The sequence below is a fragment of the Geotrypetes seraphini genome, chromosome 1 (genome assembly GCF_902459505.1).
Source record: "Geotrypetes seraphini chromosome 1, aGeoSer1.1, whole genome shotgun sequence".
Classification (NCBI taxonomy): Eukaryota; Metazoa; Chordata; class Amphibia; order Gymnophiona; family Dermophiidae; genus Geotrypetes; species Geotrypetes seraphini.
Window position 1 is genome coordinate 453,826,997 of NC_047084.1, and position 26,895 is coordinate 453,853,891.

The following is a 26,895-nucleotide window of genomic DNA, read 5'->3' on the forward strand; positions in this document are numbered from 1 at the left end:
GTTCATTGTTTTCCTCTTTTTAATACAAATTGTAAAGTGCTTAGAAATCTTGATTTGCGTTTTATCAGAATTTTAATAAACTTGAAACTTGATCCTTCGTGCAGCAGGACCCTTGCCCAGCTTCCCTTCCCTCCCATCCCTTGTGCAGCAGAACCCTTGAACGAGCACATCCCCACCACAGCCAAACCCCCATCCATCCTTCCCTCCCTCCCATCCAAACCACGTCGACCGCGAGGAAGCCCTACATACCTCCCTAAGCAGCGTTGGTTCAGCAGCAGTCTAAACAAGCTTCTTTGGCCTTGTCCGCCGTGAATTCACTCTGCCGCGTGGACAAGGCTGAAGCAGCCTATTTAGAGTGCTGCCGACCCGATGCTGCTTAGGGAGGTATGTACTAGGGCTTGCTTATTGTTGGCGGGGTTCGGATGGGAGGGAGGGAAGGATTGCGGTGGGGGGGGCGGTGCTTGCTCAAGGGTTCTGCTGCACAAAGGATGGGAGGGAGGGAAGGGGAACTGTCGGCGAATCCCGAGACTAGGGCTTATTTTTGGGGTAGGGCTTATATTAAGACCTACCCCGAAAATCCTGCTAGGGCTTATTTTCAGGTAATTCTTATTTTCGGGGAAACACGGTAGACACATACTGGCTTCCAGTACAAGCACGAATACTTTTAAAATTCTACTGCATGCTTTACAAAGCCCTAAATGGCAATGGACCAGCCTACCTGAACAATCATCTAATTTGGAACAATTCATCCAGACCAAGGAAAACAGTCACCTTTCATTCACCCCTCCCCACCCCAATTAAAGGTATACAGTGAAAGAAAATGCACGACGGACTACTTGCCACACAAGCAGAGAAACTAGACAGCCACCTCTCCACTTTACTGACCTCAGCACCGACCAAACTAAAAAACCTTCAGAATTATTTGGACACCAGAAAAGAGAACATGTTTGGCGTACACCAAATATAGCATTCCAGGTAAAGAACCTCATACCAACTGTGAAGCATGGAGGTGGGGATACTTTGCTGCAGCATCATAGAATCCACCATGAATTCTACTGTGTATCAGAGGGTGCTTGAGGAACATGTGAGACCATCTGTAAGAAAATTAAAGCTGAAGCGGAACTGGACCTTGCAACACGACAATGACCCAAAACATACCAGTAAATCCACTAAGGACTGGCTGAAAACTAAGAAATGGAGAGTCCAGGAGTGGCCGAGTCAAAGTCCTGATCTTAATCCCATTGAGATGCTGTGGGGTGATTTGAAACGGGCTGTACATGCAAGAAACCCCTCAAACATCTCACAGCTGAAAGAATTCTGCATTGAGGAGTGGGCCAAACTTTCCTCAGACTGATGTCAGAGACTGGTAGATGGCTACAAGAAGCGTTTCACTATAGTTATTTCAGCTAAAGGGATAACACTAGCTATTAGGGTGTCCTAATTTATTTCTCAGTTAGAATACACATTTTTTGGATATCTTTTTTCCATGAATAAATCAAGGAAAATTTTTGTTTACCTGCAATTAAATCACTTTCTTTTCCAGAGATAAAAAATAAAAATTGACATCGATATGTGAACATTTCTTAAGAAAGAACTGAATACAGTGGTACAGAATCATGCTCGTAAGCCAAAGCACTAATATATCAAAAGTTCCCCATAGGCCATAATGTAAACCCAGACGATTTGTTCCATAACCAAGGTTTGCTATCGTGGCCCAGGGGTGGGTATCTGCCTGTGGGTGCCGTAGCCCCTTCAGCGGGGTGGCTTCCTTCTCTCAGGGTTCCCCTGCGGCTGCCCTCACTCTTTGGGTGATGCCTCTGCCATCTGCCAGCGGCTCCTGGCTCCCGATCCAAGCCGCCTGCCATCCTGTGCAAGCATGTGCATGACCTCTCAGCTCCCAAGCCAAGCCAGCCGCCGCCCCGACAACGTGTGTGCTCTTCGACATTGCATGTGCTTGCATGTGTTGGGGTGGCGGCCGGCTTGGCTCGGCAGCTGAGAGTTTGTGTGCATGCTTGCACTGATGGCCAACTTGGATCAGGAGCCAGGAGCCAACCATAGCTGAGAACTCGTTTAGCGAGTCAACGCTCGGTTTGCGAGTCACAAATTTAGCAAATGTTTTGCTCATCTTGCAAAACACTAGCAAAAAGCGTTACTCGCAAACCGAGGTTTGACTGTATTTCATGGGGTGTCTTAATTTTTTTCACATGACTGTAACTTCTGTTTTCTGCAAATTCCAACACCAACCTATTTTTATCCATCCAATTTCCAATCTTCATCATACAGTTAACTTTTTAACCACATACTCAATTCCCATTTCCATTGGAAAGAATCGTATATCATCCACATAAATGTGGTAATAATATACATTTAACTTCTCCAATACCTTCCTCAATGATGCAATATATACATTAAATAACAAAGTAGATAGAGCAGACCCCTGTGGCACTCCATTTTTTGCTAATATCACAGAGGATACTCCCCTTCCATTCTTTACCATAAATTTGCGATATGTCAGCAAAGAGTAGAACTGCATGTAATGCAGTTGTTGTCATCTGTACTACACCTGTGCTTGAACCTTCTAAATGTTCAGCACACAATTAATGTGCTTGCGCACTGGGCACTTACAACTTGTTTATACTTGTAGTAGCTTTGAGCATCAAGGTCTCAGAGATTCACGACTTCTAATTGGAGAATCTGAGGGCTTCCAGCTCTTTAATTTTGCAGATTATTGCCCAATCAATATCCTACTGTTCTGCATATGGGTCCTTCTGCAATGGTGGTGGAGGCAAGTTAAATTGCATGGCTCTGCAAGCCATGATTTCATGAAGTTGTCTAGCAAGTTAGCAATAGATGTTTATCTTGGATTAGTACAGGTACTGAAGATGAGGTTAACAGGAAATTGTGTGTTGGTTTTGCGCTGTGGATCTGAATGTCCTGAGGGCCTTGAGTCACATGTGATTCTTATAGCCAGAGAAGTGATAATCTGGAACACCTCCTGTCTATCAAAATTGGAGATCCAATTTTTTATTATATAGGATTTGTTCCATACTCAAAGTTGCATGAATTCTGCTCGTTATCCAATAAAAATTTAGCCACAGAGGATTTGCACTTCTTTCTCAGTCATTATTCAGTGAAAATAATATATCTGGTTTTGTGTAACAATTATTTTTAGGCTATTTCTGTGAGTGAAATACCCTTTTCCCTGGGAAAGAACTTTTTTTTATTGCAGCTGAATTCTTAGCTGAGTAGGGACATTTTGGGAAAATGTTGCTTTTTTACTGTATTCCCTCTCTTGCTTACCCTTTATAGGACCGGAAATTAACCAAAGCTGAGCAGCAGAGATTTAAAGAGGAAGCAGAGATGCTGAAGGGATTGCAGCATCCCAACATTGTACGTTTCTATGACTCCTGGGAATCCACATTAAAAGGGAAGAAATGCATCGTGTTAGTGACAGAACTAATGACATCGGGCACTTTGAAAACGTAAGCAATCATAATATGGTGTTTAACAAACTCTTGTACAGTTAAAACAGAATGTATTGTGTATAACGAACCTTTTCTAGTATCTTTCCTTTGTTTTTTTATGTTGAAATATATTTATTAAAGTTTTCAAGAAAAAGTGCAAGTAAAATCACATAACAGTGCAATCTAGAAACTCTCACATTGCACAGATCAAACCCCCACCACTCCTCCTCCCACTCCCTCCTCAACCCCACCAACCGCAAAGATATCAATATATAACAGTCTGACATGTGGCGTGGGACCCCCTCCACCAATTCGTCTGCTGTAGTTTGCTTCCTGAATAGACTACTGCATCTTGGTCCGTCGGTTATGAAATCCTGTTCAGACTCGAGTTTTAAGAGTGTTTTTTGAAAGTTTTCAAATGGCTTTGATATACGAGTATTTTGGTTTATGAGCATGCTTCTGGAACAAATTATGCTCGTAAAACAAGGTACCACTGTATATTCACCAATATTCTTCTTTCCAAATTGATCCACAGTGCCTCTTTCTTGACCTGCAGATCCTGCAATTGTGTGGCTTTAATATGATCTTTAACGTATAACGCTACTCTCCCTACTTTTCTTCCTACCCTGTCTTTACTGAACAGATTATAGCCTGGTATAACTACATCCCAGTCATGGTTCTGTGATCGCCACTATATCCAACTCCTCTTCTTCCATCACAGCTTCTAGATTCAGAATCTTGTTTCCCATACTTCGAGCATTAGTTTATCCTGCTTTCCAGACATTGCCCCCTTTTCCCATCCATGTAGAGGTAAATCGACAGGGAGGCATCAGAAGTGCTCACTTGAGTCAGGAGGCTCGGATGCTGTTTCAGTGGGCAGAGCTGCCCCTTAGGTTCTCTCTGCAGCACACATGGCTGGAATGGACAATGTGCAAATGGACTTCCTCAGTCACCAAGTCCTGGACCTTGGAGAGTGGTCTCCCTCACAGAGAGTATTCTGTCTCATTGTATATCTCTGGGGCAGGCCACAGATGGACTTGATGGCTTCAGTAAGGAATTTGAAAGTCAAGTGCTTCTTCAGTTGAAGGACAGAGCCAGGAAGCTTGGTGCTAGATGCATTGGTTCAGCCCTGGCTAACTCGGGACCTACTTTACGTCTTCCTCTCTTGGCCATTGGTGGGTCGAGTCATCCACAGGGTAGCGACTCATCTGGGATTGATGATTCTCATGGCTCCAGACTGGCCTTGTCATCTGTGGTATGTGAATCTGGTCCATCTTCAGTGGGACAAGAAACTCAAGCTCCTTCTTCATCACAACTTGCTCAGCCAGGACTGGTTCCTGTGGAGAACCCCCAACACTTTGGTCTTATGGCAAGGCTCATTCCATATACTATCTTGCATACAGTTTGATCTATGGAACAAAAACTGTTAACAGTCCCATCACTAAAAATGATAGGGACATGACGGCAAGATATTTTCTCCTTGAACGTGCCTTGGCTCTGGAGCGCTATGCCAACATACTTGAGAGGAGAAAAATTTAGCATGTTTCAAAAGCAACTTGGAAAAGCTTTCTATTTAAAGAGGCCTATAGCCTATAACTCCTTCCAAAGAGATATTCCTCACTGCTTTCTTCATATTTTTCACCCCCTTCCTTATTGTGTTCTCCATATATTACCTCTCTCTTTTCTATAAACAGATTGTAGTTCTACCCTCTCTATCCTTATGTACTAGTTAGTATATGTGTTTGAATTGTTCATGGTTTTGTTTTTGTGTTGTTTTTTTTTTTATTTTTTTTTTATTTTAACCATTCATATGTTGTATGACTTTTTATGGGTTAAAAAAAAAATTATTGTATCTCGCTTAGTAACACTAGATAAGTGATCAAATCACACTTTAATAAAACTTGAAACTTGATTTGGTCTTAATTCAGAGGGCTACTCTGATATAGTCATTGCTACTTTTTTGAGGTCCAAGAAGCCCTCTACTTTTAGCTTATGCCGAGGCTTGGAAGGCTTTCTAGCAGTGGTATGTAGAGGACTGGATGGAGCTGTTGCATGCTACCATTCTGGTAGCTTTGGCTTTCAGAATGGGATCTTGAAAAGGACCTGGTGGTGGCTACCCTCAAGGTCCTGGTGGCTGGCTTTTCATGTTTTAGGGCGCACAGTGATTATCCCAGGACAAGCAGGCAGGTATTCTCACATATGGGTGACGTTATCCGACGGAGCCCCAATGTGGACGCCTCACAAGCAGACTTGCTTGAAGAAACTAGAAGTTTCGAGTCGCCCGCACCGCGCATGCGCGAGTGCCTTCCCGCCCAGTACACAGGGCGCGTCTCCTCAGTTCTTAGTTTTCCGCGAAGCCGAGAAGTCCGTCTTTTTGGCTCTCTCCGGTAACTTTGTCGTTTGTGCCTTCTCGCACCGCGGTTTGTGTTTTGTTTTTCTCATGAATTGCTGAGTTCGTCTTTTTCTTTATTAAAAAAAAAATAATAATAATAATTTTACTTCCAGCCATTCGTCCGGTACCGGCCACTTGGCCGCGGCCCGCGGGCTTCGACTATGCTTCGGCTGTATTATTTGTCTATGTCCCGGCCTGTTACCGGTTTCAAACGGTGTAGCAAGTGCAAGCGCACGATATCTCTTACAGACCTTCATGGACGCTGTCTCAAGTGCCTTGGGCCGAAACATCATCCTACCTCATGCCTGCCTTGCCAAACACTTAAGCCTTGTGCTTTTAAGCGTCGTTGCTTCCTGGTGGATAGCCTCTTTGATATGGAGTTTACTAATCTTTCTGCATCGAAGGTGTCTTCGGCATCAACCCCTGTCGAAGCCTCCCCTTCTGCTGCTTCCACCTCGAGCCTCATCAGACCTTTGTCTTTTGGAGCGGCTCTTGCTTCGATGTCTTCGGCTGCCATTTCTTCTCCTGTCTCCTCAGGTCAGATAGCTCAGCACTCGGTTCCACCAGTGGTGATTAAGGTGTCGAAGTCTTCCAAGTCGAAACACTCTCACACCACTGTGCGGGACCCTTCAGCCAAGGCAGATGGGCCGGTTTCAGACGCGGTACCCTCCTTGCCGGCTACGTCCCAGACCTCTTTGGAGGAGCAGATTATTAAGGTCCTTACTACCATGGGACCCACACTGCTCACTCTACTTCAGCCTGGGCATGCAGAAGTCTCCCGTGAGGTCGAGCCGCCTGTGCCCCGGTCTGATCCTCCACACTCGATGCAGAGAGCGGAGAATCTGTGAGTGTCTGGTCGGGCTTCCAAGCACGAAACGCATAGAGTAGAGTCTGTGCGAGTGCATCGACAGGCTACCTCCCATTCTACCAAGGGGTCCAGTCTTCGAAGTTCCTTCAGGGCTCCTCCACACCTATAGATCTTCGATCTACTGCTTCAGAGGCAACCTCTGCTCGATTTTCGAGATCCAGCTCGAGATACAGTTCTCGACATCACTCGAGGCCTACTTCGAGGCATTCGTCGAGACATCATACTTCAAAGCCTCGGTCCTCTCCGGCCTTGACAAGACCTCCAACTCTTTATTCCAAGTCTCCGAAGCTGGCTTTCGAGGATATCCCGATGTCCAGTGCTTCATCCAAGTCTCCAGGTTCCTTCGTACCATGGTTTCCTTCTGAGGCTTCTACTTCTTCGACTCCAGCTGCCTCAACGTCCTTGAGTCCTTCTCGAGGCCGTGCAACTGCAGACCAGTTATCTTTTTCCTCTTTTTTGAGACAGATGGCTATGGACTTGAGTGTTCCACTGGACACTGGCTCCAAGTACTCTAAAGAATACCTCGAGGTCATGCACCTTCCTCAACCTCCGGCTGAGTCTCTCAAGCTGCCACTACACAAGTTTCTCGATCAGACTTTTACTCGATGCATGGAGATTCCTTTTTCCATTCCAGCAGTTCTAGGAAAGTTTGATGCCAGATATAAAACGGTGCATCATAAAGGTTTTGACAATTCCCAATTGTCACATCAATCCTTGCTCGTGGAATCCTCTTTAAAGAGATCCCATTCTTCCAGAGTGTATGCCACAGTTCCTCTTGGCCGGGAGGGAAAGACCATGGATAAATTTGGACGTCGCATTTACCAAAATGCTATGATGTCCTCGAGGTTCCTCAATTATAATTTTTATTTTATCACTTATTTTGAATTTCTTTTGTCTCCTCTGCCAAAATTTTTGAGTTACTTGGATGATAGCATGCATTTTGAATTTCAAGAAGTCATTGCTTCTTTCTCTCAGTAACGTCTCCATCTTCTGCAATTATCTTATGATGCCTTTGAGTTCTCTGCCCGAGCAGCGGCTTGCTCTGTGGCCATGCGTCGTCTAGCCTGGCTTCGCACCATAGACATGGACTCTAATCTCCAGGACCGCCTGGTGAACATCCCTTGTGAAGGCAATGACCTTTTTGATGAGTCCATCGAGGCAGCCACCAAAAAGTTGTCTGACCATGCTAAATCTTTTGCCTCCATAGTCAGACCAAAGCCTAAGCCAGCTCCTTCTAGGCCTACACGTCCTCCTGTTATCTACCAGAGGCGTTTTCCTCCAAAGCCGGCGCCTTACACTCGCCCTCCTTTGAAGAAACAGCCACCTCAGAAGCAACAGAAGCCTCAACCTTCTGCTCTACCTAAGGCTTCTCAGCCTTTTTGACTGTTTACACCAGAGCATAGCATCCATCGTTCTGTCTCTGACTGCTTTTCCACCTATAGGAGGTTGTCTCCATCTTTTTTACGACAGATGGATGGTCATAACATCCGACCTCTGTGTCCTTTCCATCATCAGAGAAGGATACTCTCTTCATTTCAATCAGGTTCCACCAGAGCTTTCTCCAAGAGAGTATCCTTCCAGTTCATCCCAGACCCCCCTTCTTCTTCAGGAAGCTCAAGCTCTGCTTCATCTCCATGCCATCAAACCAGTTCCCTTGGAACAGCAGAGCAGGGGGTTTTATTCCCGTTACTTCCTTGTTCCGAAGAAGACGGGCGATCTGCGACCCATTTTGGATCTCAGGGCTCTCAACAAATTTTTGGTCAAAGAAAAGTTTTGAATGTTGTCCCTGGCATCTATCCCCTTCTCGACCAGAACGATTGGTTATGTTCTTTGGATCTCAAGGAGGCCTATACTCGTATCCCCATTCATCCGACCTCCCATCAATACCTCAGATTTCGGGTGGGGAATCTGCATTTTCAATATAGAGTACTACCCTTCGGCCTGACCTTGTCTCCCAGAGTGTTCACCAAGTGCCTGGTTGTGGTAGCGGCAGCTCTACGGAATCATGGTCTTCAGGTATTTCCCTACCTCGACGACTGGCTCATCAAAGATTCCACCTCTCAAGGAGTTATTGTAGCGACCCAACAGACTACCTGGTTTCTACAAAGTTTGGGATTCGAAATCAACTTTCCCAAATCTCAACTTCAACCCTCTCAGAATGTACAATTCATTGGAGCTGTTCTGGACACAGTCCAACTCAGAGCATTCCTTCCACAACAACGTCTGGAAGCTCTTCTTCAACTCTATCATACAGTGTCTTCCCGCTCTTCCATCTCAACAAGACACATGATGGTACTTCTAGGTCACATGGCCTCCACAGTACACGTGACTCCTTTTGCCAGACTTCACCTCAGAATTCCTCAGTGGACCCTGGCATCTCAATGGACGCAGGTTTACGACCCTCTTTCTCGACACATCACAGTCACTCCTTCTTTGAAGAAGTCTCTCCGTTGGTGGATGCTCTCTTCCAATCTTTCCAGAGGCTTGCTTTTTCACATGCCCCCTCATCAGTACGTCCTCACGACAGACTCGTCGACCTACGCTTGGGGCGCTCATCTTGATGGTCTCCGTACTCAAGGCCACTGGACCAGTACGGATCGTCAGTGTCATATCAATCAGTTGGAACTCAGAGCAATCCTCAAAGCTGTCCATGCTTTTCTACATCTCCTTTACGACACAGTAGTTCTCGTCTGAATGGACAACCAAGTCTCCATGTATTATGTCAACAAACAGGGAGGGACGGGTCTGCCTACCTTTGTCAAGAAGCTCTGGAAGTTTGGGACTGGGCTATCCGTCACAACACTTTCCTCAAAGCTGTCTACATTCAAGGGGCTCAGAATTCCTTGGCGGACAACTTGACTCATTTTCTGCAACCTCACGAATGGACTCTCCATTCCTTGTCTCTTCATCACATTTTCTCACAGTGGGGAACACCTCAGATAGACCTCTTTGCAGCTCCCCACAACTTCAAACAGCCTCAGTTCTGCTCCAGGATATTCTCTCCTCACCGCCTCGAGGCAGATGCACAATGGACAAATCTATTCCTCTACGTATTTCCTCCATTCCCCCTCATTCTCAAGACTCTAGTCAAATTGAAGAACGATCATGCCACCATGATTCTAATTGCTCCTCGGTGGCCGAGACAACCGTGGTATTCTCTTCTACTTCAACTCAGCAGCAGGGAGCCATACCTTATACCAGCTTTTTCCTTCTCTGCTTACACAGAGTCAAGGATCTCTGCTTCATCCCAACCTGCAGTCTCTACACCTGACAGCCTGGTACCTTTCAACATAACTCCTCTTCAGTTTTCTCAATCTGTCAGAGAGGTTTTGGAAGCATCTAGAAAGCTTACAACTAGCCAATGCTATCACCAAAAATGGACTAGATTTTCTACATGGTGTTTCTCTCATCATAAGGAGCCTCAACATTCCTCCTTATTATCTTTTGCACCTATCCAACTCTGGACTCAAGTCTACATCCATTCGAGTCCATCTCAGTTCAATTGCAGCTTTTCATCAGCCTATTGACGGGAAACCCCTCTCTGCTCATCCGGTGGTTTCCAGATTCATGAAAGGACTTTTCAATGTTAAACCTCCTCTCAAATCGCCTCCTGTGGTTTGGGACCTCAATGTTGTCCTTTCTCACCTCATGAAGCCTCCATTTGAACCAATTGATAAGGCTCATTTTAAGTATCTCACTTGGAAAGTGGTGTTTCTCATTGCTCTCACTAATGCTCGACGAGTCAGTGAGCTGCAAGCTTTGGTTACTGATCCACCATTCACTGTGTTCCATCATGACAAGGTGGTTCTTCGTACTCATCCAAAATTCCTACCTAAAGTGGTCTCAGAATTTCATCTCAACCAATCTATCGTCCTTCCAGTGTTTTTTCCAAAGACTCATTCTCACCCTGGAGAATCAGCTCTTCATACTCTGGACTTTAAACATGCTTTGGCCTTCTACTTGGAACGCACCAAACCACACAGAACTGCTCCTCAACTTTTTGTCTCTTTCGATCCAAATAAGTTGGGACATCCAATTTCTAAACGCACCATCTCTAATTGGATGGCTACTTGAATTTCTTTCTGCTATACCCAGGCTGGATTACCTCTTCACAGTAAAGTCAAAGCCCATAAAGTCAGAGCAATGGCAGCTTCTGTAGCTTTCCTCAGATCGACACCGATTGAGGAGATTTGCAAGGCTGCTACATGGTCCTCGGTTCATACCTTCACTTCTCACTATTGTCTGGATACTTACTCCAGACGGGATGGACAGTTTGGCCAAACAGTATTACAAAATTTATTCTCCTAAGTTGCCAACACTCCTACCATCCCATTCTGGTTAGCTTGGAGGTTACCCATATATGAGAATACCTGCCTGCTTGTCCTGGGATAAAGCACAGTTACTTACCGTAACAGGTGTTATCCAGGGACAGCAGGCAGCTATTCTCACAACCCACCCACCTCCCCTGGTTGGCTTCTCTGCTAGCTATCTGAACTAAGGAGACGCGCCCTGTGCATTGGGCGGGAAGGCACTCGCGCATGTGCGGTGCGGGCGACTCAAAACTTCTAGTTTCTTTAAGCAAATCTGTTTGTGAGGCGTCCGCATTGGGGCTCCGTTGGATGACGTCACCCATATGTGAGAATAGCTGCCTGCTGTCCTTGGATAACACTTGTTACAGTAAGTAACTGTGCTTTCCAGTTCGCTTAAGGTTTATTTCTCAGGGGTGCTTTGCTTGCGGCCACTCCTGCGACAGCTGTTGCCTATGTGGAATCTTAGTGTTGTGCTGAAGGGGTTGCGGAAGCTCTTTTTGAGCTGCTCAAAGATTCTTCTCTGGACCTTATGATAAAGGCAGCTTTTGTTGTGATTGTTTCAAAAAGACGTATTTCAGAGTTGCTTTTGAAACGTGAAGAGAGCCCTTTCTGCAGATCACAGAAATGGGGGTTTATCTCTGCACAGTTCTTCCTTTTTACCGAATGTGGTTTTGGATTTCCATGTCAACCAGGAGGTTCTTCTGCCTGTTTTTCATCCCACAGGGTCTGAGTGGAAAGATCTGATTCTGAGAAGACTGGACATGCGAAGATCCTTATACCACTACATAGGACCAATGATTTAACTGTCTATCTGACCATCTGTTTGTCCTGACTAGCCATTCCAGACGAGGTAGGCCGGCGTCTACGCACCTAGAAGAAATCATAAAACCCTCCACAGAAGAAGAAGCAGTTGCAGCAGACAGAACATGGTCCCTCTTCTCACCAATACAATGGTCAGACTTCAACAAACTCTACAACAAATACAGCCACGCAACTTGCGACCTTAACCACTGCCCCCCATACCTATTGAAAGCCTCCAGTACACTATTTCGCACCCTACACTTGCAATGGATACAAACCTACTCACTGACAGCCTTTTCCCACAAGACCTCAGCGAAATCATCATCACTCCAATCCTGAAAGACCCCAAAGGAGAAATAGACCAACCATCCAACTACAGACCCATAGCCTCAATACCACTTTATGTCAAGCTAATGGAAGGCCTTGTAGCCAAAGTCGTAAACTCATACCTAGAAAACCACAACCTAATCCACCCAACACAATCAGGCTTCAGAATCAACCACAGCACTGAGACCCTACTAGGCTCATTCATGGACACCGCCAGACAACACCTCAGCACAGGCAAAAAAATGTTAATTATCCACTAGATCTCTCTGCAGCCTTTGACCTAGTAGACCATAACATCCTTCTACAGATACTGGACTCAATAGGAATCAGTGGTAAGGTACTATCATGGTTTAAAGGATTCCTACAATCCAGAACATACAGAGTTAAAACAAAGAAAAATCCGAGCCATGGTCTAACCCCTGCGGAGTACCTCAAGGATCACCTCTTTCTCCCACACTCTTCAACCTATACATTGCCTCCCTCGGCTCCTACCTAGACAAACAAGGTCTAACTTCCTACAGTTATGCAGGTGACATCACCATTCTCCTTCCTTTTGATCAACTAGCACCATCCATGGCAGACACAATACACAGAACACTTGAAATAGTGGCAGAATAGATGAAAGACCATAAACTGAAACTGAATCAGGACAAAACAAACTTCATTCTACTCGAAAATAACAAAACCCCAACCGTAACAAACCTTGTCATAAACTCTACAACATACCACATCCAACCCACTTTAAAACTCCTGGGAGTGCTAATAGACAGAGGCTGTACAATGCAGCCACAAATCAACAAAACAATTAAAAAAAAAAATCATTTGCAGTCATGAGAAACCTGAGGCAAGTCAGAAAATAATTCCAACTCTTGATGCAATCCCTAATCCTAGGTCTCATAAACTACTACAATATATTGTATCTCCCCTGCACAGCAACCATGATAAAACAACTACAAACAATACAAAACACAGCCCTAAGACTGGTCTATTCACTGAAGAAATTTGACCACATCACAGAGGCATACCGCAACTCACATTGGCTTCCAATACAAGCTAGAGTACACTTCAAATTTTACTGCCTACTATCCTATATAATAAAACGCTAGCCGCACATGCGCACTCTACTGCGTGCTTCTGTTTTCCCTGATCTGTGAGATGTAGGTCTGTGGCATTGCAGGAGTGCGCATGCGCGCCTAGGGTTCTTTTCAGTTCGTCTTTGTCGTCGTCTTCGCCCCTCCCCCCCCAATCCCCGTTGAGTCTCCCACCCGATTTTCCCTTCTCGCGGTTTGGCCGGCTCCCTTAGTCCCTTGCCGCCGCCACCCTCTTCCCTTCCCGCGGTCGACAAACCTCTTGGCTCCAGCAGCGGCCGCAGCACTGTAAACACTGATGACATCATCAGAGACGCGGCAGAGCAAATCAGGGCAGTAGAGGCCGCGAAGCAGCTTGTTTACAGTGCAGCGGCCGCTGATGGAGCCAAGAGGTTTGTCGACCGCGGGAAGGGAAGGGGGTGGCGGCGGCGGCAAGGGACTAGGGGAGCTGGCCAGACCGCAGGGATGGCGCGCATCTTCAAAAAAGTGTAGGCGGGAGGCGACTGAAGGAGTTTCAGCTCAGAGGAACGGCTGGAGGGAGCTGCAGGTAGCCCTTGCAGGTAAACATTCTCACAGGAGGGGAAAGGGGGCTGCTTTCGGGGGGGAGGGGTGTGCTGGGAGGCAGATTGTTTTGCTTAAGGGGGGAAGACAGAAGGGGGGGGCCATAGAGAGACAATTAGGGAGGAACTGGAGGGGGAGAGGGAAAGCGGGCTGCTTTCTAGCACCCGTTAATGTAACGGGCTTAAACACTAGTTTAAAGCAATAAATGGAGACAGCCCAGCCTATTGGAACAATCGACTAGTTCAACCAGACATAGGAGAACCCACACACCATTCACACATCCTCCAACCAAAAACGTCAATAGAAAAAAACTGTACGACAACCTCCTAGCCACTCGAGCTGCAACACTCGACCTCCAACTCTACAACCTATTGACCTCGACCACAGACTACAAAACCTTCAAAAAAGAAATAAAAACCCTTCTATTCAAAAAACATATAAAACCGAACTAACTCAATCAGAAATGACCCATGCACCACCTACAACTACTCCATATGTACTTCTAATATCATGACAATTCAAATGTAATCCTTAGCAACTCAAAGAAATGTACAAACTACTCCCTAAATACTTCTAATGTCCTGATAAACCACTTGTAATACGCCTTGAACCGCAAGGTAATGGTGGAATAGAAATCCCTAATGTAATGTAATATTGCCCATTGGATTTGCATGGCACAGTGGTTAAAGCTACAGCCTCAGCACCTTGAGGTTGTGGGTTCAAACCCACGCTGCTCCTTGTGACCCTGGCCAAATCACGTAATCCCCCATTGCCCCCGGTACATTAGATAGATTGTGAGTCCACCGGGACAGACGGAAAAATGCTTTGAGTACCTGAATAAATTCATGTAAACCATTCTGAGCTCCCTTGAGAGAGCGGTATAGAAAAATTGAATAAATAAATAAATTTCATTGACTTACACATTGCCTGTGGCAAGTACGGTAGCTGCCAGTTTCTCTCAAAACTCACTCAACAAATGGGTATAGAAGCAGCGTGGGCGGAATCTTGTGAGATCATCTGGTTGAAATTTGTAGGGTGGCTATTTATTTATTAATTTAGTTTTCTATACCACTCTCCTGGGGCAATGTGGGGGGGGGGCAGGTTACTTGCCCAGGGTCACAAGGAGCAGCGTGGGTCTGCACGCACAACCTCAGGGTACCTAGGCTGCAGTTCCAACCACGGTGCTGCATTCTTAGACATAGTATGGTAACAGATATCATGGTAAACATTGACAAAGATGTCAAAACATAACTAACAAAGCATGATATGGTGAGAAATAGCATGGTGAGTATGGTTTGGCAAAATAGCATGGCAAACATAGTTTTACAAAGCATAGTTAATATAGTATGACACTACTTGGTCTTCTCTTCATACCTTTATAAGATTTTACTAAGTGGATGGTGGTGGCTTGGTGTTGAGCTCAGGCTCTTCTGTCCTGCCCTAGATATTAAAACAAAAATACTATTCAAAATGTAAGACTGAATAAATACATCAATTATCTAGCATGTTCCATAAAAGGTTAGATAATCCATGGCAAAGAGGAAAGGCCTCAGACCATATGTCCGTTTTCACATACCAGCCCAATGGCCGTTCAGCCAGTACAGACAAACAGTTTCAAGGTTGAGTGAATGTATATCATGATTGTGCATTTTTTGAATTATTTTTAGGTACTTGATGTTTGTTCTTATTCTCTGAAGAAGATATTTTGAAACGAGCTCGTCAGAATCAGAATGAGTTTCTAGAACAAGTTGCCTGATACCACTAAGATAAGTGGATTTTTCATTTTTATATTATATATTATAAGCGTAATTTTGCACAGCATGATTTTTGCACATTAATTGGGGGTGGTAGAGGAAGGTCACTGATTGAAACTGTTGTCTGTACTGGCTGAATGGCCATTGGACTGGTATGTGAAAACGGACATATAGTCTGAGACCTTTTCTCTTTGCCATGGATTATCTAACCTTTTATGGAACATGCTAGATTGATGTATTTATTCTGCCCTAGATGTTGCCATTGATTTGGTACGTCACCTTTTGTACTGATTCTGTAGGAGATGTAACAGAATGGAAGATTAGGTTCTTAACTCTGGTAATCTTCTTTCTGCTAGTCCCCAACGGAATATGTACAGCCCGCCCTCTATTTACTCAGTTTCTCTGAATCGCATGCCTTTTCTGCCTTGGTGGTTTCTCCTTTCAGGCCTGAGTTTCTTCCAACCAGCAACAGGCCATGTTGGAAATCGTTTTACATATGTGAGTACATATATTTACTGAAGGCATGTTTCCAGTTAGTGCTCGTTGCACACAGCAGGTTGGTTCCATGTTGTTCCCATATTCTTGCTTGTTTTTTATATTGACCATTTATTTGTTTTCTTATTTTTTTATATCTTGCTGAGCAGAATAGAATCTTATTGTCTTTGTGGGGTAGTTCCCTGTGCCCCCTTTGTATGTATGCTGTGTTCCAGTAAGGTTTGTTAGGTTTTGGACTCAACTGTAGGGTGTTCTGTCTCGCTCAGCTAAGTAGGAGGATCAGATAAAGAAAATGTGTGGATTTCTGCAAGTCCTGGTTCACAGTCATGGATTTGAACATTTTTCATACTGATTCCATTTGTGACTAATCTTCCATTCTATAAAATAATAGATGTTCTAATGCAAAGTGTCTAGTTATCCTGAACGCTAGGATCTTATATCTGAAATAGCAAGTTACTTGCAGGAAACTGTTAGTCATGTTATCTAACTCCTCCTCTTTCCCAGAAAGTTGCTCTTGTCCCCCCAGTTTGTTTTCTTCAAGCAAGTTGCTCACAAGTGTTTTTGATATGCTCTGTGGTATTATTATTTTTGGGTATTTTGGCTCGGTGCACAGAGGTTCCCGCTTGGTGGGAGCACTGCCTGGGAGAAGACATAGACTCGCTGCTAGCAGGATCAGCCCCTCGGGGAAACCTACTTCTGCTTCATTCAGACAATACTCCCCTCATCGCCTCAAAGCAGATGCTTTTCTTCTGGATTGGACAGAAAAGCTCCACTATGTGTTTCCACTCATTCTGAAGACATTAGTTAAGAACATAAGAATTGCCATCTCCGGATCAGACCCTGGGTCCATCAAGTCCAGTGATCTGCACACATGGAGGCCCCACCAGGTGTACCCTGGCCTAGTTTTAGTCCCCATATCACCGTATGCTTCTCAAGGGAGATGTGCATCTAATTTACCCTTACCCGTATTACTCTATGCCACTCTTAAGGAGATGTACATCTAGTTTACCCTTAAATCCTAGAACGGTGGATTCTACAATTACTTCCTCTGGATTTTTAAGCACTTAAGTCAATTTTACCACACTCAAAAACAGATTTTGAACGAGCCTTCTACTGCAGTCACATAGCAAGATCTTAAGAATGATCTTAAGAATGTGCAGATCATTCTACCACAAGCAAATTTGAGCTGATCAATACATTCTCATGAGAAAAAAACCCAAAACCAACCCACAGAAACAAAATCTTTATCTTTCATACCAACGGTATAAGTTTAGGGGATAGAAGTAAAACTGCCATAATTTGCACAGCCCAGGGACAATTAAAAACATTTTTTTAAAAAAAGAAGGTACCAGGAAATAAAATCCCTACCTGCTGAATTTCAGTTTTGCCTACTTCAGCAATGTGCTTATCATTTTTGCATGTGTAACAAACAGCTTCTGGTCACTGCATAAAGTAGTAGGCAGGACAAGAGATGGCAACAGAGAATGTAGACAAGAGAGAGAAAACTGAAAATAAGTGCTGGGAGAATACATGCACTGCTGAAAGTTCCAGAGCAAGTACAACATGGGTAGACAACTAGTAAAAAGATTTTCGGCAGCCCTGTTATAATTACAGATTATCAGGTAGGTGTGTATATAAAATTCTGCCCAAATTTACTGAATTCAAAAATGCATTTGCCATGTCCTTCAACTTTCACATTTCAAAAAAAATGATTTCTTCTTATGGATCTGATTTCTTCCCAAGCAAGTGAACCCCAGAAAGGTACTTTCCAAACCCTGTACATTGCCATAATTTATCTACCTCAGTAGGAAAGAAAAGTTTTCAAAAATTTTTTATTTTATCCCAGGACAAGCAGGCATGATATTCTCACATGTGGGTGACGTCATCTACGGAGCCCCGATGCGGAAGCATTTTCAAGCAAACTTGATTGAAGATTTAAGTTTGCTCTGCTGCTCCACGCATGCGTGCCTTCCTGCTCCACTAGGGGGTGCATCCCCTCGTGGTCTCCAGTTCAAAATTTTCCGCGAGCCTAGAAGACGTGTTTTTCAGGCTCTGCCCCAACTGCCTTCTAGCACCGCGATTTTTTCTTGTTTTTTCACGATTAAGTCGCTGTGCGCGAATTCCTTACCTTTTTACTTGATTCCTGCTTCGTTTTCAACGACCCGGAGGCTTCCGGGTCCCCGTGGCCGCGTGGCTAATCGAGCCGCGGCTACTTTCGATTTAATGTCCCGGCCTTTGACCGGCTTTAAAAAGTGCACCCGGTGCGATCGGCTTCTTTCTCTCACAGATCCGCACCGCCGGTGCATCCTTTGTCTGGGGGCGGCTCATCCAACCGACTCCTGCCCCCAGTGCGCTATTTTCCAAAACCGGGCCCTCCGCCGAAGAAAAGCCCGCATGGCGGATCTCTTCACCCCGGACCAACCCTCCACCTCGGCCTCGAGGTCGGCCCTGGCCTCGGCCCCGGCCTTGACCTCGGCCCCGGAAACCTCGGCATCGCCTCGAGACCCGACCCCGAAGCCCTCGGGACAACAGAAAGCCTCGGCTCCGGGTAAGCCCCCTCTTCCCTCTTCAGGTTCTGTAACAGCGAAGAAGCCAGCCTCGGGGACAACGGCGACGCATGGCGGAAGCCCCATGCTTACAGCCCTGTCTAAGCCCTCCAAGCCTTCGGGCCGTGCCTCCACCACACGGGAATACCCTGATACGAGGTCGCCCCCGGTGGAGCGCACCGAGGCAGTGGACATGCCTTCGATGCTGTCCGTGTCCGTCTTCCAGGACCTACTCCGAGCGATGATCACGTCGGAGCTGTCCGCTGCAATGGCCCAGTTTCAATCGGCCTCGACCTCGAATGTGCCAGACCAGCCTGAGCCTCATACCGAACAACCTCGAGGAAAGGTGCGCAACCCTCGCCGCATCCCATCCTCCTCGGACTCCTCGCCGAGACGCCCGAGACGTTCCCCCTCTGCGGACCGCCGAGGGGCAAAACGTCGGGCTAGAACGACAGAAACCTCGAACCGCCGTACCTCCAAGAAGGCCCGAGGTTCACCAACCCTACGAGGCCGTTCTCCCACACCTCGTACAGGACCACTAAGGGTGGCTGAGTTATCACTCTCCAACCCGCGCATCCTCTGAACTCCCCCTCGGACGCATTCTCCGAGGGAGTCCGGATCGAGGTCACCAATCCGACATCAATCGGTACCCCTAACCCCGGCATCGTCTCCGAGGGGCTCCTCGAGACGCCGAAGATCGACAACCCTGGAACACTCTCACAGTGCTTCCCCAGCCTCGGAGCATGGATCAGAGCATGAACCTCGATACTCGAGGGAAGCCTCCTTATCCTTCTCCACCCGACGGAGGTCTCGTTCACCGACCCCACACGGGGCCTCGGGAACATCCCGCCCATCCTTCTCTCGCTTTGTCCAGGACATGGGCCACGCTTTGGACTTGGACCTCCAGTCCGACTCCAGATACTCTAAGGAGTACCTGGCGGAGCTGGATATGCCATCACTGCCCAGAGAGTCCCTTCGCTTACCACCTAACCCGGTACTCCAACAGGCCTTCTTCAGGAACCTGGAGACCCCCTACATGGTCACGGCCGTACCCTCCAAAATGGAGGCCAAGTACCGCACAGTACCTTACCCGGGATTCGAGCAACCACAGCTCTCCCACCAATCGCTGCTAGTGGAATCCTCCTTGAAAAAGGCTCACCCGTCCCGGGTCTCAGCAGCGGTCCCCCCAGGCCGAGAAGGCCGAACCCTGGATAAGTTCGGCAGGAGACTATACCAAAACGCAATGATGGCCTCTAGGGTGCAAAGCTACACTTTCACCTTCACATCATACCTCAAACACCTCATTGGACTATTGAGAGCCTTTGAGACTGACCTACCGGCCTCCCGGCAGGGAACGTTCGGCCTGCTCTTAGAGTCCCTCTCCAACCTGCGCCTTCATCTATTCCACGCGGCCTACGATGGCTTCGAACTCTCCTCCAGAGAAGCAGCCTTCGCTATCGCCATGCGCCGACTAGCTTGGCTGCGCCTGGTCGACATGGACCCCAACTTACAGGACCGGTTGGCTAACCTCCCCTGCGTGGGAAAGGAATTGTTCGATGACACTATTGAGGCGGCGACAAAACGCCTCTCCGAACATGAACGCTCGTTTGCCGCCCTTGTCCGGCAAAAGCCCAAACCGCCAGCGCCCAGGCCATACAGGGCCCCTCCGCGCCGCTACCCACAAAAGTCCACCCCTGCTTTCTCGCGGCCCCCACCCAGACGTCCGCAAGCCCATCACAGGGCCATGCCCAAGTCTCAACCGCCCGCGACCACCAAACCATCCCCGTCCTTTTGACGGGACACGCGGAAGGGGGCGGGCCCCCTCCGCCATAGTCCCAGGCCGCCTTCCCATCGGAGGTCGACTCAAAGCCTTTTACCCTCGCTGGGAACAACTCACGTCGGACACATGGGTCCTTGGCGTGATCTCATCAGGGTACTCTCTCAACTTTCGGGCCATTCCCCAGGACAATCCCCCAAGGAATTGCCCTCCCAACCGGACTCAGCTACCTCTACTCCTCTCCGAAGCTCGAGACCTGCTTCGCCTGAGAGCAGTGGAGAAGGTCCCCCCCGACCAACGGGGGAAGGGCTTCTACTCCCGTTACTTCCTGGTACCGAAAAAAATGGGAGACCTACGCCCAATACTAGACTTGAGACGCCTCAACAAATTCCTGGTACCGGAAAAGTTTTGGATGCTCTCACTACCTACACTCTACCCCCTGATCGACGAGGGCGACTGGCTCTGCTCCCTCGATCTCAAGGAGGCGTACACACATGTCCCAGTGCACCCCGCTCACCGCAAGTTTTTGCGTTTCCAAGTAGGGGACTGGCACCTACAATACCGAGTCCTCCCCTTCGGACTAGCATCATCACCTCGGGTCTTCACCAAGTGCCTCGTTGTGGTAGCAGCAACCTTACGCTCCCAGGGCCTCCAGGTATTCCCCTACCTGGACGACTGGCTAATCAAAGCCCCGTCCAAAGAATGGGTTATCTCAGCGACCCAACAGACTATTACCTACCTACAAAGTCTGGGGTTCGAAATAAACTTCCCAAAATCTCAACTACGCCCCTCGCAGTCCCTACAGTTCATCGGGGCCACGCTGGACACGGTTCGCCTCCGTTCCTTCCTCCCCCCTCCGCGCCTGGAGGCGTTAGTAAGTCTGAGCCGAAGGATCTCTCGGCTGACCTCAGTATCAGCCCGACAGATGATGACCCTCCTGGGCCACATGGCCTCCACCGTCCATGTCACACCCTTCGCCCGCCTCCATCTGAGAATCCCTCAATGGACCCTGGCGTCTCAATGGCGTCAAGACCGGGACCCGATCGACCACCCCATGACAGTGACTCCTTCATTGCAACGATCGCTCCGCTGGTGGGCCGACTCTTCAAATCTTTCCAAAGGTTTGCTCTTCCTCACCCCACCCCACAGCAAGGTACTCACCACGGACTCGTCGGAGTACGCTTGGGGAGCCCATCTGGACGGTCTACGCACCCAAGGAATGTGGTCAGCACAAGACCGCCGCTGCCACATCAACGTGCTAGAACTTCGGGCCATCTACCTCGAAGCTGTAGCCTTCCAACATCTGCTCCGCGACCGAGTGGTTCTCATCCGAACCGACAATCAAGTAGCGATGTACTACGTAAACAAACAAGGGGCACAGGGTCTTGGCCCCTTTGTCGGGAAGCCCTGCGCCTCTGGAAATGGGCAATCTCCAACAACACCTTCCTTCGGGCGGTGTACATACAGGGAGAACAAAACTGCCTGGCGGACAGACTCAGCCGCCTCCTCCAGCCACACGAGTGGTCACTACACTCTCAGGCCCTACGAGGAGTGTTCGAACGGTGGGGGACGCCTCAAATAGACCTGTTCGCGTCCCCTCACAATCACAAGCTGCCTCTCTTCTGCTCCCGGATATACTCCCCGGACCGGCTCGAGGCCGACGCCTTCCTCCTCGATTGGGAGGGAAGGTTCCTGTACGCGTTCCCGCCGTTTCCTCTGATACTGCGGACGCTTGTCCACCTGAAAACAGTACAAGCCACCCTGATCCTGATTGCCCCTCGCTGGCCACGCCAGCCGTGGTTTTCCCTTCTACTTCAACTCAGTGCCAGAGATCCACTGCCTCTGCCTCTGTTTCCCTCTCTACTGTCACAGGGTCAGGGTTCACTGTTACATCCCAATCTTCAATCTCTTCATCTGAATGCTTGGTTTCTCTCCCCCTGACTGCTCTCCCCGTGTCTCAATCAGTCAAGGAGATATTGGAGGCCTCTAGAAAAACCTCGACGAGAACCTGCTACTCCCAAAAGTGGACCAGATTCTCAACCTGGTGCTCCTCCCACAGCCAGGACCCGGTGTCGGTCCCCGTCCCCCTGGTCCTTGACTATCTACTTCAACTATCTCATTCCGGCCTAAAGACCAACTCCATTCGAGTACACCTCAGTGCGATTGCGGCCTTTCATCAGCCCCTGGAAGGGAAAGCCCTTTCGCTCCATCCCTTAGTCACTCGCTTCATGAAGGGCCTGCTGAACGTCCACCCCCCTCTCAAACCTCCCCCGGTGGTTTGGGACCTTAACGTGGTTCTGGCTCAACTAATGAAACCTCCATTTGAGCCCCTAGACAAATGCCATCCAAAATTCCTCACTTGGAAGGTGATTTTCCTACTCGCGCTCACGTCCGCACGGCGGGTTAGTGAGCTACAAGCTCTGGTAGCGGACCCACCCTTCTCGGTATTCCATCACGACAAGGTGGTACTCCGCACCCATCCAAAGTTCCTACCTAAAGTAGTGTCTGATTTCCATCTCAATCAGTCCATTGTCTTACCTGTGTTTTTTCCCAAGCCCCACTCTCACCCCGGAGAAGTGGCGCTCCACACTCTTGACTGCAAAAGAGCGTTGGCCTTTTACCTCCAACGCACTCAGCCACACCGGAAAGTCCCACAACTGTTTTTGTCCTTCGACCCAAACCGGTTAGGTCACCCAGTCTCTAAACGCATCTTGTCCAACTGGTTGGCCGACTGCATCTCCTTTTGCTACGCTCAGGCTGGTCTCGCGCTGCATGGCCGAGTAACGGGACACAAAGTCCGAGCGATGGCAGCCTCCGTAGCCTTCCTCAGGTCAACACCTATTGAGGAAATCTGCAAGGCTGCCACATGGTCTTCGGTTCATACCTTCACCTCCCACTACTGTCTGGACTCCCTGTCCAGAAGCGATGGCCGGTTCGGCCAATCGGTGTTGCGAAATCTATTTGCTTAAATTGCCAACTTCCCTCCATCCCTCTTCAGTAAGCTTGGAGGTCACCCACATGTGAGAATATCATGCCTGCTTGTCCTGGGATAAAGCACAGTTACTTACCGTAACAGGTGTTATCCAGGGACAGCAGGCATATATTCTCACAACCCACCCACCTCCCCGAGGTTGGCTTCTTGGCTAGTTAAGTGAACTGGAGACCACGAGGGGATGCACCCCCTAGTGGAGCAGGAAGGCACGCATGCGTGGAGCAGCAGAGCAAACTTAAATCTTCAATCAAGTTTGCTTGAAAATGCTTCCGCATCGGGGCTCCGTAGATGACGTCACCCACATGTGAGAATATATGCCTGCTGTCCCTGGATAACACCTGTTACGGTAAGTAACTGTGCTTTACAGTATAGTCCCCTTATTGCTCCATACACTTCATCCACTTTTCCTGCAATGACTAACCCCTTTGAAAATAATTCTTCTGTTTGACCTTCAAACCAGGACAACACATCTTCCTTGACTTCATCACTTGAAAATCGCTGTCCCTGGAGAGATTTATTTAAAACTTGGAACAGGAAATAATCCGAAGGAGCCAGGTCAGGACTGTAGGGTAGACGGTGGGTTTCTCAGATGGCAGCCTGTGATTGTCGTGACATGTGCACCAGTGCATGGTCATGAAGAAGCTGCATGCCTGCTGTGAGTTCTCCTTGTCTTTTCTCCTTGATTGACTTGCAAAATGATTATTGTGTTGACATAACTTTCCTCGGTTATGGTTGTCTTGTGTGGCATGAACTGGGATGATGAAGGACTTTTGCTTCTGAAGAGAGTTGTCATGACTTTGCCTGCACATTTTTCTGTTTTGAACTTTTTTGGGGTGGGGGGATGACTTCTGCTTCCATTGCATTGACTCAATTTTGGTCTCTGGATCTCTATGATAGACCCAAGTCTCATCATGTCACTAAACGTTGAAAAAAATTAATTGTCTTCATGAAGCATCTCCAAGTTTTCCTGACACAATTGAAGCCTCATGGCCTTCTGACATGGCATCAGGATTCTTGGAACCCATCTTGCACTAACCTTGGACATGCCCACCTTTTCTTTTTTTTAATTAACAATGTTTATTTTATTAGAAAAGAAAACTCACAACAGTACAGTTATGCAATCCTAACAATACAGCAGCCCCATACAAGAAGAAAACATAACAAATCAAGATTACTCTTCCCATTCCCATCCCCAAGCTCAAGCAAGAATCAGCCATCATTATCCTGATAGCTTCTCGGGTGGCCCAGGCTTCTGACCAAATCATTCGACCAAACACTCACTCATTGGACTCACAACCACAATCCAGTATGTTGAAGGTTTCCTGGAATTTACAGGTGTGACAGGTGATGTGAAAACTGAGTTGTTGGATTGAACCAATACTAGGCTTTGTGAATAAATCAAAACTAAGTGACTACATATTAAAGTTTATCCCAGGACAAGCATGCAGGTATTCTCACGGAGCCCCGATGCGGACATCTCAGAAGCATACTTGCTTGTAGAAACTCTTAGAAGTTTAGAGTTGCCCACACCGCGCATGCGCGAGTGCCTTCCCGCCCGATGCACCGGGCGTTTCTCCTCAGTTCTTTCTCTTCCACGGAGCTGAGAAGTCTGTCTTCGACTCTCTTCGCGAAGTTTCTTCACTTGTGCCTTCTGTGCCCGTGGTTTTGAGGGTTTTTTGGGGGGCTCATTATCGTTGGCTCACGTTGCGTTTTCTTGTTAAAAAAAAATTTAAAAAAAATTATTTTGATCGTTCGACCCAGCAGGCCGCGTGGCTGCAGCCCCGCGGCTTCAATCTTGCGGCGGAGCTTTTTTGGCCTATGTCCTGGCCTGTTACCGGTTTTAAAAAGTGTTTCAAGTGCCAGCGCGCGATTTTGTTGACAGACCCTCATCGACGCTGTCTTCAGTGTCTCAGGCCTCAACATCTTCTGAAATCGTGCCGGCCTTGCTCCACACTTACAGCACGTGCTTTTAAACGTCGCTGTGTTTTGTGGGAGTCGCTGTTTAGCATGGAGGTGTCCCCGGAGCTGCTCTCATCGCAGAGCAAATGATCTACCAACAATAAAAAATTTTTAAAAAACCACAGAGCACACTGTATGCAGAGAAAATGCTAATTATCATTTAAATTCCGGGTTTTTTTTCAAAGAGGTCAAGGCAGATGACTCTATGCAGTGTCACCTCGGTAACAACTATACAAAAATAGACAAATATACCCCTCCCTTTTTACTAAACCTCGATAGCAGTTTTTAGCGCAGGGAGCTGTGCTGACTGCCCCGCGCTACTCTCAATGTTCATAGGCTCCCTGTGGTTAAAAACCGCTATTGCAGTTTAGTAAAAGGGGGTCATAGTGCAGCAGTGTCTCCTTGCCTTCCCCCTTTCTTTCTTTTTCTTTCTGTCTCCCTGCCTCCCTTCTTTCTGTCTCCATGCCTGCCCCCTTTCTTTCTTTCTCCCTGCCCTCCCCCAAGCTACTGCCGCCACCACTGGGAAACATGCCCCCAAGCCACTGACGCCCCAAGCTCTCCCTGACGTCAATTCTGACTTCAGAGAGGAAGTTCCAGGCTAGCCAGAAAGCGATTGGCTGGCTTTTAACTTCCTCTCCGACGTCAGAATTGGCGTCGGGGAGAGGAAGGCTGATTGGCCTGGAGCTTCTGCATCGGGATGCAGGTAGAACATGAAGGCAACGTGAGTCTTATCATGGAGCCCGGGATGGGCTCCGCGATCTACTGGTCGATCACAGTCGACCTTTTGGGAACCCCTGGTGTAGTACAATGGTCCATAATTGAATATAAAGGAAACCCCCCATCCATAGAGCAAAAAATAATGAACTAATAAAACCTAAGATGAACAACAAGAAAAAGAGAAAAAGAAAGAATAAAAGGAGAGAAAAAAGAAAAGGGAAGGCATCTGCATCTCTTGTGCTCCCCCCAAGAACCTCTCTGACAAACCCTTGAGTATAGCAAGTCAAAGAACGTTTAGGATATCACTTCGAGCCCTTGGACTCAAACATTGGATGTAGGGGAGCCAGATGGATAGAAACAATTTTCTCCTCCTAGGGGTAGTGCGAGCCCGTTTATGTTCTAACAAAAGTGCATGAAGACGATTGCACCAGGCCCAAAAGGATGGAAGGGAATCACCTACCTATATTGATAATAATTCTTTTTCCCCCAACAAACCCACTTTCTGCAAAAACAGTCTCTGCCCTCCCTCGTTGAGGGAGACAAAAAGCCTCATATTTATCTAATAATAGCCCTGCAGCTGATAAGGGATGTTCTGATTCAAAATGCTGACAACATACTAAATAATCTTTCTCCAAAATATATTAATTTTGGGGCAGGTCCAAAAAGCATGAATAAAGGAGTGGGTCCCTAAATTGCATTATCCCAGGACAAGCAGGCATGATATTCTCACATGTGGGTGACGTCATCTACGGAGCCCCGCGCGGACAGCTTTTCAAGCAAACTTGATTGAAGTTTCAAGTTTGCACACTGCACCACGCATGTGCTAGCCTTCCTGCCCACTAGA

General features: G+C 47.4%; 1 protein-coding gene across 3 annotated transcripts in view; it reads left to right on the forward strand.

Annotated features, from left to right (window-relative positions):
* WNK3 (WNK lysine deficient protein kinase 3) overlaps positions 1 to 26,895 on the forward strand; it is a 464,585-nt gene that overhangs the window by 114,936 nt on the left and 322,754 nt on the right. For all 3 annotated transcript variants that reach the window (XM_033921773.1, XM_033921790.1, XM_033921782.1), the window contains exon 3: positions 3,310 to 3,482. In XM_033921773.1, the coding sequence (XP_033777664.1) occupies positions 3,310 to 3,482 (173 nt within the window). The remainder of the gene's footprint in view (positions 1 to 3,309; positions 3,483 to 26,895) is intronic.